Here is a 16,066-nt window from a genome sequence, read left to right as displayed (position 1 = left end):
TTTATGACCATCGTATTGAAGTTGTGTGATTTCTCGTTGAAGAAACCGCTCCGTTGGTCAAAAGTTAGCGCCAAAACTTTCGCCGATAGCGTTAACGCCCCGCAGCTATTTTACTGAAACCTAGTAATTTAATTCGACAAGCGACATAGGTGTATCACTTTAATCAGTGCGTTTTATAATTCGCAATGCGATATTTCGTTAAGGTTTTCGTGTTGTTAAAGACCGTATGTATCATCGTAGACAGCCAGTCTATAGTTAGGGGTAAGTAACATGTCAGTACGTAAAGATATAACATAGATTGGCGATAATAAAATTCTCACGATTTCAGTTAACCAGCCGGGAATTTCTGCTACATCTCGCCCAGCTATAAGAATCACCATTGACAACAGTAAGCACTTGTAATTTCATTGCAACTCGTGGTGTTCTAGTATATTTCAGGGCTTTGGAATAGCCAGAGCAACGCATGAAATAAGGTATGTCAACGAAAACGGCAATGCTCCAGTTTTAAACCGAACGACCTGCCAATCATTTTTCCGTAAATCGCTGTGAGATAATCCATGCATTATATGTCATTAAAATTTAAAGCAACTTGTTGATTGTACATGCATGCGTTATTGTGTTATCTAAAATATGTTAATGAAAGTAAACACAAATATTTACTACCACTTTCAGTTTCAGAATCACTTTTTGTATAAACCGAGATTTAAATGAAACCACTGCTAGATTTTATTGTGCAGAGTTATAGGACAGCAAAAGAAGTTGACACACTTGATGTTTACAAACTACACACCTTAATTAACTTATTACTTCGATTCATATATCCTGGTTTAATTTATTCCAAAACCACATATTTAAAATATTAATAACAAAAGATGTGGATTTTAAGTAAATATGAGTGTATTTTTATTTCAGAGTATTATTTTTTACTGTATTCTCAGGACTACCAGGTCCAACACAACTGCGAAAACTAAGGTCCTCTGCACAATCTTTAACTTTGACATATACACCACCACCTGGGTATTTAAATGATGCGAGGTACAGCCATTTCTGGGTGAGATATGGAAGGTATGACGACACAAGGGGAAGCAGTTGGTAAGACATAACACTAAATGCAGTAATCAATTACCTACGTTGTATTATTTGTATAATGTGTTGAATGAAACTTATTTACCCCCGCATGGCAGAAAAACTCAGTTCTTATAACACGAGGTTCTGTTTTATACTTGTCTTGCCCACTTGCAAGTTAATTACTGCATGTTATATTCAATTAGGTTTCCATGCAAGAAATTTCCTTTACTAAATGATGTTACTGGGTACTGACCGTACACATTTACTGTCCAAATTATCATCTTATTACCTATTAATACCTTTATTTGTCTTTTTGATTACGGTACCAAAAGGTTAGAAACATTTTAACAAAAAGACAGGATATAGCGACGAATTGGTATCTCACAGACATAAATAATATTATTTCACAGGCAATCTCGTGAAATCTTGAAGACTTCGAATCCAAATAGTTTAATTCTTACTGACCTACAGTCTGGTTTTCTCTACAATATCACAATCCAGTCAAGACGAAGAAATTTGTTAAACTATCAGCATTCACCGGTGACTTCACAAACGCTAGCAAGAACAAGTAAATTGATAACAAAAATATAATTATGTTTAAAATATCATGAATTAAATCTAGCCTTGGCTCTAAAATTGGATGGTTCTCGTAACGAAATTACAGTCAAGATTAAATGCTAGAAAATACATAACAAAAAAAATTAAGTTCAACAAATGGTTTACTACAAGAAATATATGTTTTGCTGATAATGACATTTTGAGTCCACATCTACAAAAAAAGAAATAAAATCATTTATATGTTGTAGTACACTAACTGTTGGACTTAATAATAAAATTTGTTGATCATACTGGTAAAAAGAATATTGAATATTACACCCCTAACACAAATATTTTTTGAATTCTCCTAACAGACCCTCAGCCACAGAATTTCACTGTAAGCCGATCTCCTGGTGGCTGGTCCCATGCTGTATTATCATGGGTAAGATCACCAAGTGAAAGGCTGAGAAATAACTATGATAGATTGATGCTCACTTATTACATACAAGGTATGTGTTCACTTCCACTGATCTAATGCTATCCAGCTTATTAGTGAATCCAGTTCTGTGTAGTAATTGATTACCAATAAAGTGCCAACTATTTTTAACAATGGGTGTTTTTTATTAAAAGTTTATTGTCATGAACTCTGCTTGCTTTATTATATATTTTACCTTGACATGTTGGTCAAAAAAATGTAGTTTTAATGTAGTTTCATATTTTTACAGGTTTGACACCCACACAACAACTGATATACCCCGTCAAAAATGAAACTATTTATCCCCCTGGTATTCTGCAAATGTTTCAACCAATTCGAACAACTTTAACAAATTTAGAAAAAGGCGCAACATACGTCTACAACCTTGTAACATACAGTGGGGGGCTTGATGGCGTTGACGAAACATTCAGCAGCCCTGTAACAGTAATAAAAACATTAGGTAATACTGACGATACAGTACTTTCACACTTCACCCACAGAGTAACATATATGTAATTTGTAAGCCTGCACAGTGTGTATGAAACGGAACACCCGTGTTTAACAACAATCGTTTTTTGGTCACGCGAGGATAAAAAAGTTACATTTATGCTCTCTGTATAAAATAAAATGTTTCAATACAACTTGAATGTATATGCATGTATTTATACCAGCATTTGTAACTTATTTACCCTCATGTGACAGGGCAAGGACAGTAATTTCATTTAACTGTCTTGCTCAAGGACACACACGCCCTCAATGGTACTAGTGACTAGCTTTGAACTCATACTTTAAGGTTAGAAGCAGGAGCGCTAACCACGGCGCGAGATTGTGTCTATGTATTTCCTCTGTTTATGCAAATCTTAGAAATAACATACCTTATTCGCCACAGAATTAATACTCTTTATGTTACAACAGTCATTTTTAACAGGTATTCCTGGTCCTTCAAATTTAACGAAAACTGCAACGAATTCTACTTCACTAAGCTTGACATGGGATAGAAGGCCAGGTGTGGATAACATCACAGGATATTTAATGTCTTACCAACGAGTACAAAGTACTGAAACATCAGAAAATATCACCTTGCAAAATACTTCTGCTACCATATCCAACTTGTTGCCTGGAACAATATATGCGATTCGTATCATGGCACTTCGCGGAAACAGTTTGTTTGGAAGGACTACAGACTTCAGTATTGCTTACTTCAGAACGCGTAAGAGTTTTTACAGGATACTATTCTATGAGAATTGAATCTTTTGGAAGTATTACTACACAATATTACTTTTTAAGGCTAAAAAAAGTGGCATCTGAAAAAAATGACATGCACATTCATCAAATAAAAACTGCTTGGTTCTAAGCCTAGGTTGTAATGTATACCGAAACTAAAGTTTGAATCTTAATAAAAACAGGTTTTGGAACCAATAGGCTTAACAATAAAGAAATATGGTTTCTGTAGTCACAGTTTCCGGAGAAAAACTTTAAAAATGAATAATTGATTGATCTTTTTTTTCTTTAAGTGGGTCGCGATCACATTCAATATATTATGGGTGTTCTATTTCATACACCATTACCTCAATTGCAAACTGTTACCTTTTTAATTTCATTAAACTACAGAACCTGCAAAAGCGGAAAACTTACGAGTAACAAGACACACTGAGACGATCATACAAGTTACATTCAATCCACCTTCAGTTGGGGATTACACTGATTATCGCGTGCGTTACCAAACCAATGATAAAAGAACGATTATGACAACTTTACCAAGATCTTCAGAGAGAAATGCAACTGTAAGTATATTCTCAGTTCTAGTGTTAAATATTACAAAAAATTAAATTTACTTTTTAGCATAAAAAGAAACCCAAATTCAGTTTTTAGAATAAAAAAAAGTAGTTTATCAAATCTGCTATAAGATTGATTAATTGTACAATAACTATTTAAATATTTTTGTTTTTACTTTTCTTTTTATTTCAGGTTAATCTGTTGAACCTAAAACCTGGTGCCTTGTATAACATTGAGGTAGTCGTTTACAGTCGACAAGTTTTATTTGATGATGAAACAAGAAGTAGTGTTTCCATCTTGGCAAGAACAAGTAACCAAACATTTGTTGAAATTATTTTTATACAAAGTGTTTGTTAACATTTTTTTTAATTTGTGAATAATGTAATATATGTTTTATTTTGTAAATAATGTAATAGTTGTTCTGTTTCACACACCTCCTCTTAACGTGTATGTAACTTTACTGGAGGATTTTTTGTTTTATATGTCTGACAATTTGGAGCTCAAACTTTTTTATGATTCTTAGATCCAACTAGGCCAAGAAATGTGACTGGTTTCTCTGCAAGAGGAACAATTTATCTAAGTTGGCAAATTCCTAGTGGTATTTATCCACGAGCAGTATGGAGATATAAAATTGATTATTATGAAGTAGGCTTAAGGTAATCCAATTGCATGCTGTCTAGATTTATAATATAACTCCAGGTATATAATTTAATAAGTAAATTTATTTTTGATCTTCTTTTTCAGTTATATTTTTTGTACATAATGTGAATTTATGTATGATAAAACCTACATACAGGAAGTAAAAGCAAAATAACAATCATTAAAACATGCTATGGATAAACCAATAAATATTTAAAGCAGAAATGGTTAAAAATGGAGAAAATCACAATGCTCAACTATTTAAATTACTAAACAAGTTAAAAAAAATTATGGATAGATCGAGACAACCTTGTTGTAAAAGGTTAATGTCATATTTTTGTTTGTAAATACAGAAATGAATCGCGTACTATGTGCCAGATGAAAGGACAAAACTTCCAGACAGTTCTTCTCACTGGTCTTTCGTCTGGTGTCGGTTATTATGTCACAATGAGCACGGTAGCAGGGGGAAATTGTAGCTCAAATGTAGAGTCTGATGATGTAACTTACAGCAGAACAACGGAGCCGATACTACTTTACACACGTAAGAAATAAAAGTTTTGGTAATAAATGTATAACAGATTTTGTAATAAACATATATATATATGCCTGTTTACCCCGTAACACCTTAATAAAAATAGCATTTTACAAAAGTTGAATAGGACCAACGAAAATAGTTGCTGTAATGGAAAGATTATTTTAGCAAGATAATTTAAAACTAGCGGGACTTTTTTTAAGTTGTTTAGAATTAGGAAATGCAACCCTAATATAAATCTGACATTGTTGTCATTTATTTTATATATTTTCCTACAAAGAGCCAAGCAACCCAGTTATAGATTTCTGGAAACAAATTACTTTGGACACTGTGCGTATTAAATGGAACGAACCTGGAGCAAGTTTCTCCCGTTTTGACAACTTTATTGTCAGTGTAAGAAGTGTCCCAACAGCTGAAACTTCTGTACCATATAGACTAGAAAGGTTTTCGGTTGATGTAAATAAAGGTATGTGGTCTAATACTTGGTGTTTTAATTAAATTAATATTTGAGTCTAACCGTGATTTGAAATCTGTAAGTCTAACCTTGATCTGGTGCTCCTAGAGTAGGACAATTATTATTATGGTGTAAAGAAATACATTCAAGATCTGGTGCTACGAAATATGAAACAGAAAAATCAAGTCCAACAAATTTTATCTGATCTGGTTACTGCTTTTCTAATCTGTATGAGTGTGGTACTAAGGTGCAACACAACAGATTGGAATTTAGGCCAGAGTTCCTTCATGTACTGCTTTAAAACATCATCAGATACATTTTGTAAAAATATGTTTTTTTTCAGATAAAACCTCATATGACATTAAGCTAACACAAGGGTTACATTATCAAGTTAACCTCACAACTGTAGCTGGGTTTGGTGCATCAGGAAAGAGCAGTGTAGTGGTACCCGGTGTCAATTCAGTCACGTTTAAAACTTGTAAGTATATTTTGGTCGATGGTCAACTAAATTTACGTATAATCTTCGCATGCCAAGACAACTTAAAATTTATTTTTTTTAAATTACAATTTATGCTTTCATTTTGTTTTTAAATCACCAAAAACTGTACTAAAATGTACACTTAATTTTTTGTTTAAAAAAAGTTTTACATGCTATTTAAGGGTATCCTTATTCTGATCATTTTCTAAACCCTATTCTGCGATGGAAGTTTACCAACTGTGGTAGGAATGGTAGAAGAGGTCCAAGCCAACTGCAATGTGATGTCTCATATAGTGGAACTAGTTTGGAACGAACAGTTGAAGTAAGGAATGGAATTCAATATTGGAAAGCACCAATTGAAGGTAACAGAATATCTCTTAGTACTAACTAAGATGTATAGCGACCAAGCCTTTTTTTCAATTGAATGTAAACAGGTTTTTAAGCAGAAGCGTGTTTCAACAACTGTTGTTTTGTCGGTATATTCTGTCTTTTTGTTTTAAATAGTTTTTTACTTTGCTGCGGTAATCAAAGAGACAAGTAACTTTATTATTATAATGTATTTAATAGCTGTTTTAATAAAAACAAGTTACAACAAGAATAGAATTATAAGGATTAGAAAGTTAGAAAATATATGTAAATAAAAATTTAAATAATGTAATAAAAATGGTATAAAAGTTACACAAAAGTGCTACAATATTGAATTGCTAATGTTAACAATAAATCTTTGTGTTTCACAATAGGTTTATACAGAATAGTAGCAGCTGGTGCAGGCTATCAAGGTGCTGGGGGTCTTGGTGCGACAGTTTCTGGTTTATTTCATTTAAAACAAGGAGCTGGTTTAATGATTGGTGTCGGTCAGCGGGGCGTCAGCCGTGGTGAAACTATGACAGAAGGGGGCGCTGGAGGGACATTTGTCGTGGCAGAAAGACCATCAGCACAAGGAATTGATGAAGCTAACTTAAAAGAAGCAATGCTTGTTGCTGGTGTGTTCGTTTTTGTTGTTTTTTGTAGTTGTATTTTTTCTGCATGTAATTTTTGTGACACAATTCGACATATGTGGAAACTCGTAAGCTAAAACGAGTGGTATGAAACAGAACACCTGTGTTATAACTTATAACGACTGTCATTTTCCGGCTATATCAAGATAAAGCAAGTAACATCATTTATTCAAATTTACATCCTAAGAAGAAGTTCCTCAAAAATGAAGTACCAGTAAATAATATTTTTTTTTAAGGTGGAGGAGGCAGCGCAGAAGTTGGTTTGCAACGCTCAGCATTGTCCAACGCACAATTGAAACATAACGCTGCCAATGCTTCGAGTATTGGGATTGGGTTTGGGTTGGGTGGGAAAGGAGATGTGGCATATCCAGGTCCAGGGCAAAGAGGATCTTTTGGGGCAGGTGGAGGAGCTGGCTTGTATGGGGTTGCTGGGCCTGCTGTTATTGCTGACCCAACAGACACTGTCTACCCCGCAGTTGGTTTTTATCCTTTCCAAGGAAATGGTGAAACAATGAACATGACCGAGCGAATGAAGTATACACCTTTATATGGTGGGAGGTATGATCATGTTTTAAAATATTTAAGTTGTATTTTTTTAGGTTAAAAAATAGAGAAGTAAATATAAGCAAGGTATTAAAAAAAATGACAAAACATGGGTAAAAATTGACAAAACCTAGACGAGACATGAACGAGAGTTTTAAATAAAACTTGTACATTACTTTAAAAATGTTTAAGTACCACATTTTATTATCTGTTTCTTAATCTCTTTTCATACTTTACAAATTTTCAGGGTCGATAGACTTGATTTCACATTTTCTGAAGGAGGGTTTGGTGGGGGAGGGGCCGGGTACTTAACTGGGGCTGGGGGTGGTGGGGGCTACAGCGGGGGAGGGGGTGGATCACCGGGGGGTTACTCTGGAGGGGCTGGGTCTTATATAAAGTTCACTGGTGGGAAACAACAAGCAGAATTGACCAACGATCAACCTGGTTTTGTTGTTATCTCAGTAGTTGGTATGTGTTCTGCGTAATTTTTATTGTTATTTTATAATTTAAATTTGGGTTATCTAAACTTTTAGCCATATATTATAAATACCCTAAAATTTATTTCCCACAAAGTTAGATACGTGGTAACTCATTAGTTGACACAATGTGTGGAAACATCTAGATTTTAAATATTTAACACATACTTTAACAAACAAACATTTTAACAAAAGTTTAAACTAACATTTTATCCAATGTTTTAACGAATCCCCGCAATTTAGGTTTACCATCGACGTCACCTATTCCAGTGACTTTGTACCTTGTCATATCTTTTGTGGTCGGGATCTGCATGACACTTATTTGTGGGGGTGGCTTATTCGGTGTAGCAAAGTAAGTGAGATTAATATTGTTATCGGAAATGTGTTTTTTAATATTTTTTTAAATTTATTCCTTTTTTAACAGATGCACAGATAAATATATGGATAAGATGGAGATGGCTGATACAAGGTAATTCAGTGGTTCTTAAATATTTAATTATAGTAGATAAAACTTCTGTATTTCAAATTTCAGGTTAACTGAAGGACCTGTAAGCACTAATTACTCAACAACATTTGATCAGTTGAATATTGGTAAGAACATAATTCATTTTGCGTCTCAGATATTCATTTATTCATTCTGTGTTTCAAATGTTTATTTATTCATTTATTTGTTTCAGATAAAATAGAAGAGTCAACCAACACGGAGAGTGAATTCAGTGAAAATACTGATGAACCAGTTGAACTGGCCGATGAACAACCAGAAAAGTTGGTAATAGAGAAAAAAGAAGCTCTACCAACTTTTATGCCAAATCTAAAACGAACTGATACTTTTAAATCGCAAAGTGAGAGCGAGGTGTCATCCGCATCAAGTGTTTCTTCTGTCACAACGGGAGTTCTTAATCGTAATTACGATTCTGATACCGACACTACTGCTGGGAATTTTCGCTCAAGAAACGGAGTATCAAGAAATAATTCACATTTCGAGAGCGTGACTGAAACAGAGCGAGATGTTAGTGATGGTGAAGAACTACCTCCCCCACCTCTTACTCCTCCTCTTGATAAACCACCACCGGAGGAGCTAGTAAGTGAGGACATGAAGCGGGACTTCAGACAGAAGTTGAATCTGTTTCACGAGATGGCACTGAGGAACAGAGGCCCGCCAAAACCAACAGAGCCAAAATTTGTTCCAAGTACAAACCTCTAACACACAATTAGACACCATTCGAATAATTGAGCACTTATGTAAGAACTCATTGTCGATGTTGGTTACCAAAAATTAAGTTTTATTTTACATGCATTGCTGCGAATAATGTGGTGTATCCGTCATCATCTAACTGATTGAAAATATCCAATTTTCTTTTTCAAGACAAATTATATTTGCTAATGTAAGTTTTGAACGTATTATGGAACATTTTATATTTGCTAATGTAAGTTTAGAACGTATTATGGAACATATTATATTGCTTTGTGTATGTTTTGAACGTTTGGACAAAACATAAATGGTCCTTGTAACACTGGCCGAACCACGGGTATAGTAAAAGAAAGAGACGTGAAAAACGAGGGCGGCGGAAAAGAGTCAGCAAGAGTGCGATGACTTATCCGTATTCATAACAAAACTAAGTTTTGTATGCATTCGGATCTTGCTGTAATAGGAACTTAATGTTACCGGATGGAAAGGGAAAGTATTATAACGGTAACTGTTTCAAAGGATTTCTATCGGGCGAAAATAACTGTTTTTATGTAGACCACCGACAATGATGTGTTAATGAATGAAATTAGCAATTGCGAAAATATTTCACAAGACGAAGAGATACTGGTAAAAGTAGAACTTGTAATACGAAATACAACTGTTATGTGATGTATAATTTAGAGAGAATGCGTATTAAAGGCTGTAATTAACAACGACGTGGAATCCGTGAGGAAATTATTGGAAAATAAAATTTCCAGTGCAATTTGGCGATATGAAAGTAAGGTAAAAGTAAACAGATGTTTTAGGTGTTTTGTTTTTCTAATGACTTATCATACAGAAATCTATTTTTCTTGAAAGCATCAAACATTGCAATGAAGAAATGTGGGAAATTCTTCTTAAGCATGGTGCTAACATTGATCAACGTGACGAGTATAACGTGAGTAGCATCAACGCACAACTTGCGCATAAATGTCCGGCGCCGTGGCTAAGTGGTTACTGCGCCTGCCTTGGAAAAAATGGATTTAAAACTCGTCGCTGCTAGCATTGTAGGCATAGGTGTCCTTGGGCAAGACAGTTAACGGTAATTGCTCCAACCCGTAGTGGCCACTAATAAGTTGTCCAAGTTATCAACCATACAAAAAAAATATAAAAAATCTCTTTCCCCCCTCAAATAAAGTAATCACCCACAATATAACATACATGATAACTCGTAAGCTGGCACGAGCTGTATGCTGAACACCCGTGTTATAACGACTGTCGTTTTCCGGCCACGCGAGGGTAAAGTAAGTTACATTCTTTTAATGTCACTGTCTACATTAACAGGTTACCGCGCTACACCTGGCTTCACAAAAAGGAAACACACAAACAGTGAAATTTCTTCTTCGCCATAAATGCAGTATAGATATTGCAGATTTACACCATCAGGTTAGCTTACAAAATTTCACACACTAATTTATTCGTTCAAAACTTTTTGTGCGGCCTATGTTACAAAATTTTGCGAAGACTATATATAATGCAAACATACTGATTTCTAAATATATATTACAGCAAACTGCTTTACATTACGCCACGACTACCAACGGTTGCACAGAAACAATTAAGCTACTGCTTGATAAAGGTTGTGATGTATCTAAAGCAGACAACAGAGGATTGTCCCCACTAATGTTTGCTATCAGAATAAAAGCTTGTGTAAGTTACTTTTAACACATTTGATTAGAAGCATGGGCATGGCCATGTTAAAAGTATTGTGGGTTAAGATGGATACCTTTAGCACACAACATCGAATATTTCCTACTCGTGTTTTTACAATTAATAACCACCTTTAAGAGTCGCGAGAATACATTTTTTACTACAAAATGATCAATCAGATTTAAACGCGTTCACCCATACCCAAACCTACCATATAACATTGTAATAAAGACGCAATAAATACTTTTAATACGCAATAAATACTAGAATAATAATAGCATTTGACTGAAATATATGTTAGAATGCAGTCGATGCTTTCTTGAGCCACCACCGATGGTGGGAGTCGATGTGTCAAAGCACGTTTGACATGAAAACAAACCGGATGATCACACCGTTTCGTGAAATGATTCGATGGATGCCTCACAAAGCAAAGGAAGTCATGGATCGGTGTGTGTCTGTTCAAAAATGCTCTGACGCGGATGATCCAAAATTTACTGTGAGCTTAGTAGTGCATGTCATATAGTAGAGTGGGGGAGAATGGGACATCTTCCCCATCTATTTTCTCGCCCCATTTGGTATGGTAAACAAAACTAGAGTTGTAAAACCGTTTTCTCTCGATTCCCAAAGACTGTTGTTAATTGTTTAAAACACGACCAGGATGTTTGGACATTATGTGTTCAAGATGTCCCATCATCCCACATCCTAATATATTTAACATGATTTTACATAAATATATTAAACGATTACAAGTAAGCCAGCGGCCGTGGATAGAGTGTTATGAGGCTCAATCGTGTAACCGTTATAAACCTATATAAGTTTTTAGGCAAGACATCCAACGCCAATTACTCCAAATTGCAATGGTTCTCATGCAGATTATCCAACTTGTCAGCTTTACAGAAACAAACTAATGACCCCATTTTTGTGGTAATTCGTAAGTGGCCACGGGGTGTATGAAACAAAACATCGATGAGATAACGATTTAGTACAGGATAAATAAGTTACATTTTTTCAATCATGTTTTTCTAATATTGTAGGTCAAGTACAAACTTATACTTGTGGATGATACATATCTATCCGAACATTGGAAACTAGAGGTTTGTACTCTGAACAGAACTTAACTTCATAAGTCACTTCTGCGAAACGTATATTTTAGGGGCGTGAAACAAACGAAGACGTGGTAGTAAATGCAAACAACGTTACTCCAGGTACAATAAACAACAACATATGTCAATTTAAACCCACAAAAAACCGTCAGTTCCTATTAGCCTACTTTATTTGATGACTGTCAATTTATACAATTAATTAGTGTGCCTCGCCGTTCAGAACGTCCTTTAATAATTTTTTTTTTCAAACTCTGTTTTTATAACTTTTTTGTTGTTAATTGACGTATTCCCCACTTTAGGTTGGAGCATAGCAAACTCTAGTTAAACTGGCGCCCTTAGTCATAACGCTGGGTCACAAATAGCTTCGTAAATACCTTCTTTCATTGGATATTTAAACATAAATGGTTTAAGTTCTAAATACTAATAACACCGATATTAAGCTAAACAAAATTACTATAGCAGATTCACACTTGCAGTGTGGGAATTGTTACGACTGCGGTAAAGATAGCTGCTTGTTAAAAAAGGATGCGACACCATATACAAGCGATAACTATATATTGCGGGAAAACCACGTGATCAATCTAATAGTAAGAACCAATGATATGAATATTAAGGTTTTTTACCTATTAAATTTTTGAATAAGAGACTAGCTTTGCCGTTATAGGCGAAACATATGTAGTAGGGTGGGGGAAGACGGGACACCTTTAGTACATAATATTTAAATATTCTGATTGTGTTTTAAACAATCAATGACATCAGTCTATGGGAGTTGACAGGATACGGTTTTATACTTCTTTGATTTTTTACTGCCAAATGGAAGGTGTAAATAAAATTAAAATGTGTGCCATCTTCCCCTACTACATATGTGTCTCTTATATTATACAATTTTTTGGACTTGATTTATGCCTGTTACGTATTTCGTAGCACCATATCCTGACTGTGCTTTTTTATTTAAGAATTGCCCTGCTGTATATGAGCACCAGATCAGTGTTAGATTTATTAAATCTATTACAAGTATTTTACTTGATATTGTTTTTAGAGAAAGAGTGGCAGACCGGAGTTGATAATGCATCCTTTAACTGTAGCGGCAGTACAATATAAATGGAAGTCATTTTTCAAAGTGGTTGGACTACCGTTTACATGTATCTACTTTTTATTCTTGACTTTACTGAACATGTTTATAATTGGTCAAGTGTATTATGAAGTAAGTATCTTAGCTAAGTTGCTCGATCAACAACGGTAAAAATGTAACACTGCGGGGCAAGATGGGATATCGTTATCATCCTAATTCCCAAAGATCCTGATCGCGTTTTGATCAATAACGTTTTTTTAGAGTCATTATATACGCGGTTATATATTCTGTAAATATTATTTGTTTAATTTCTAAATGGGACAAGAAAAGGAAATGAAACCATGTTCCATTTTACCCCCTGCAATATAAGCGTTTAGGCTCAATAGTTATAGCGATCACATAGTTATCAAAAGAGCTTGAAGCTGCCATAATTTTAAGTTCATAACTTTTCGGCTATTCAGTGGCCACTAATTAATTGCTCCAAATGGCACCTGCACGGGAGATTAAAAAGTGTGTGTTTTATTCAATAATAGCATTATACGTTTATTATAGGAAAGGCCTCAAGTTATTTATCACCAGTGGCAGAGCAATGTCGCAACAGTTCTACTTGTTCTTGCATCCGGGATGTTGCTATATGTGGTATGGAGACTTAAAATAACCAACCAGGACAACTTACAATATTATAATCATTCCACAGATTCGACGAATCTTTACAATGAGATTAGAGTTTATAACTCATGGCGAAAACTACATTACAGTAGCGATGGTTAGTTTAGCTTTTTATGTTATAATAACATGGATGATGGTCGGAGAAGATGGAAGTTTAGTAGAGGTAAAAACTGTTTACTTTATGTCCAAAGGCGAAATACTTAAAATTCGTAAGCTTTCCTAAGACGGTTGAATGCTTGGACAGTGTAACTTGCATGCTACAAAACATGATTGGATAAAAGTTTACCGTTTTTGTATCTTCCTTTTCTGGAAGTTTGCTAATCTGCCCCTGTTAGTATAGCATAGGCCTATCTTTAAAGACGTTTTACCCGCGTTTAATTTACATTCAGGGTTGGTACGAGTCTGCTGCATTCTTGATATTTTTTGCTTGGATAAAGGTGTTGGCTTTGCTTCAGCATGTACCAGTGTACGGTGTTTATATTCTTGTTTACAGAAAAGTTTTGCAGTCCGTCTTTAAAGCTTTTTTGATGTTTATGCCTCTACTTATGGCTTTCACTTTAAGCTTTCACGTTTTGATGAGAAACAAGGTAATTTCGTTGTTCTACTCACTAAACAAATGTGAAAATTATAAGCATTTATTTTTTACAGAATATATTTCATTTTGGAACAAACTTTGCCTTAATCTTGTCCATGTTGTCTGGCGAAGTCGAATACAGCGACACCGTGTCCATTCACGTTAGTTCGGTATGATATTCACGTTAAGTATAACCCCAATGAACAATATATGGTACTGTGGGGTAAGGTGAGATACGGTTAACAACGCTATTTTATATTCCCATGGTTACGATTATATATTTCTAAAAATATTTTTTGAACACGGACCATCTTACCCCAATCTACTATAAATTTTTTTAATGTAAAAATCAAGTGTGAATATTTTGCAACAAATAACGCTTTTTTTGTGAATTTAGAACTTCGATTCAGCAAACACAACACGTAATCACTTTTATAATTATACTCAGAACTCTATTAAATATAATCACATTAATTTTTAGAAAAATGCAACTTACGAAGACCGAATACTGTATCCGACTTCCACCAACATATTATATGCAGTATTCATCCTGATGATGGTGGTATGTTATGTCAATATGTTGGTTGGTTTGGCAGTTTCGGATGTGGATGGTTTAATTAAAGCTGCCAGAGTGGAAAACCTTCGTTTACGAGTAAGCGTTAATTTGGATTTTTTTCTCTTTTTAATCTTTTGTATTAAAATTTGGTACCAAACAAAAATAGTTACTGAATTATTAAACGTAGGCTATCCGTGCGACTCTAAAAGAGCGTTGTTAGTTGTTAAAACCCGATTGGAAAATATGGGATATCATGTGCGATCAATGTATGCTAAACATGTTTCACAAGTCAATACAGTGTTCATATTTTTCAGCTGCAACTGACTGTAAACTGTGAATTCACCGTTTTTAAAAGATTTTTAAAAAATCATGGGTGTGTTACTGTTTACCCAAACCGACACATTTCTGCACGAGTTATCAGAAAATCCGTCAAGAAGCATGGAGTCTTAGGAACCATAAACGTTATGTACTGTAACAATTAAACCTAAACACAACAATTATGTTATTAATATTTCACTCAATTATCTTTGCTACGATAAAGATATAGTAGGGTGGGGAAAGATGGGACACCTTTTCATTCTATTTTCTCGTCCTATTTAGTAGTAAACAAAGAACATTCAAAGAATTATGAAACCGTATCTTCACGACTCCCATAGACCATTGTTAATTGTTTAAAACACAATCAGGATATTTAGATATTCTGTGCTAAAGGTGTCCCATCTTCCCCCACCCTACTATGTTTATAGCTGTAACAAAAAGCAACTATTTTCTTTTATCACAGCGTCGATTATTTACTGGACCGCTGGTCGCGTGAATATACAACAACAACTTTGCTTTCTGCAATAAATGGAAACGTCGCCGAAAATGAAAGCAAGACGTAATTCACACCAAACTACAAGATTTATGAAAATTTGTGAGACGGGAAAAAACTACATTGAAGCATGCTTACAGTTTACTAGTGTTCTTGGCTATTACATGAAAAACCACAATCAAATATAATATATTTTATGCAGGTTTTTGAAAAGCCTTGCAAATTGAAACATTATTGTATTTGAGTATTTTAGTTGTCAGATTAAAGATTTTGAGCATTTGATTTTTTCACTGTGTTAATTTTAAAAAATGTGTATTAAGTATCTGCCGCATCCCCCCATAATCTGGTCGGCATTGGCCTACTGCACTTTCCGGATAGGGATACATAAATTCCCTACACAAATACACAGACCGCTTTCCGTGCACTA

At 34.6% G+C, this 16,066-nt stretch overlaps 2 protein-coding genes across 7 annotated transcripts; both read left to right on the top strand.

Annotated features, from left to right (window-relative positions):
* The first annotated feature begins 37 nt into the window (after positions 1-37).
* LOC149732688 (uncharacterized) lies at positions 38-9,493 on the top strand. The gene is made up of 21 exons (XM_089883232.1): positions 38-261; positions 329-388; positions 939-1,092; positions 1,479-1,636; positions 1,980-2,114; positions 2,331-2,540; positions 3,009-3,290; positions 3,692-3,864; positions 4,049-4,166; positions 4,380-4,512; positions 4,849-5,036; positions 5,308-5,493; positions 5,825-5,959; positions 6,142-6,321; positions 6,700-6,942; positions 7,194-7,515; positions 7,748-7,968; positions 8,220-8,328; positions 8,401-8,445; positions 8,509-8,567; positions 8,654-9,493. Exons 1-21 carry the CDS (start codon positions 186-188, stop codon positions 9,178-9,180), a joined length of 3,714 nt encoding a protein of 1,237 aa, XP_089739358.1. The 5' UTR covers positions 38-185; the 3' UTR covers positions 9,181-9,493.
* Positions 9,494-9,527: 34 nt separating this feature from the next.
* LOC149732687 (transient receptor potential cation channel subfamily A member 1 homolog) lies at positions 9,528-15,921 on the top strand. 6 transcript variants are annotated; one of them, XM_089883235.1, is made up of 18 exons: positions 9,528-9,669; positions 9,721-9,792; positions 9,847-9,948; positions 10,004-10,102; positions 10,489-10,590; positions 10,714-10,854; positions 11,156-11,350; positions 11,889-11,948; positions 12,008-12,059; positions 12,420-12,544; positions 12,997-13,161; positions 13,582-13,668; positions 13,727-13,861; positions 14,088-14,285; positions 14,347-14,442; positions 14,754-14,924; positions 15,143-15,294; positions 15,610-15,921. In XM_089883235.1, exons 1-18 carry the CDS (start codon positions 9,646-9,648, stop codon positions 15,707-15,709), a joined length of 2,076 nt encoding a protein of 691 aa, XP_089739361.1. In that variant the 5' UTR covers positions 9,528-9,645; the 3' UTR covers positions 15,710-15,921. The 6 variants fall into 6 exon arrangements, 5 of the variants coding, with proteins under 5 accessions (XP_089739361.1, XP_089739362.1, XP_089739360.1 ...); XM_089883236.1 differs by having other exon boundaries at positions 12,417-12,544; positions 14,347-14,433; XM_089883234.1 differs by having other exon boundaries at positions 12,417-12,544.
* The last annotated feature ends 145 nt before the right edge of the window (positions 15,922-16,066 follow it).

This window comes from Ciona robusta, chromosome 8 (genome assembly GCF_009617815.1).
Source record: "Ciona robusta chromosome 8, ASM961781v2".
Taxonomy (NCBI): Eukaryota; Metazoa; Chordata; class Ascidiacea; order Phlebobranchia; family Cionidae; genus Ciona; species Ciona robusta.
The sequence above is the reverse complement of the archived record's forward strand: the minus strand, read 5'-3'. Positions and strand labels throughout refer to the sequence as shown.

Coding starts and splice junctions, on each gene's coding strand:
- LOC149732688 (XM_089883232.1), top strand. CDS start 186: ATGCGATATTTCGTTAAGGTTTTCGTGTTGTTAAAGACCGTATGTATC. Junction 2,115..2,330: donor GCTCACTTATTACATACAAG/GTATGTGTTCAC, acceptor ATATTTTTACAG/GTTTGACACCCACACAACAA. Junction 6,943..7,193: donor AGAAGCAATGCTTGTTGCTG/GTGTGTTCGTTT, acceptor TTTTTTTTTAAG/GTGGAGGAGGCAGCGCAGAA.
- LOC149732687 (XM_089883234.1), top strand. CDS start 9,646: ATGGAAAGGGAAAGTATTATAACG. Junction 9,670..9,720: donor AAAGGGAAAGTATTATAACG/GTAACTGTTTCA, acceptor GTTTTTATGTAG/ACCACCGACAATGATGTGTT. Junction 15,295..15,609: donor TTAGGAACCATAAACGTTAT/GTACTGTAACAA, acceptor CTTTTATCACAG/CGTCGATTATTTACTGGACC.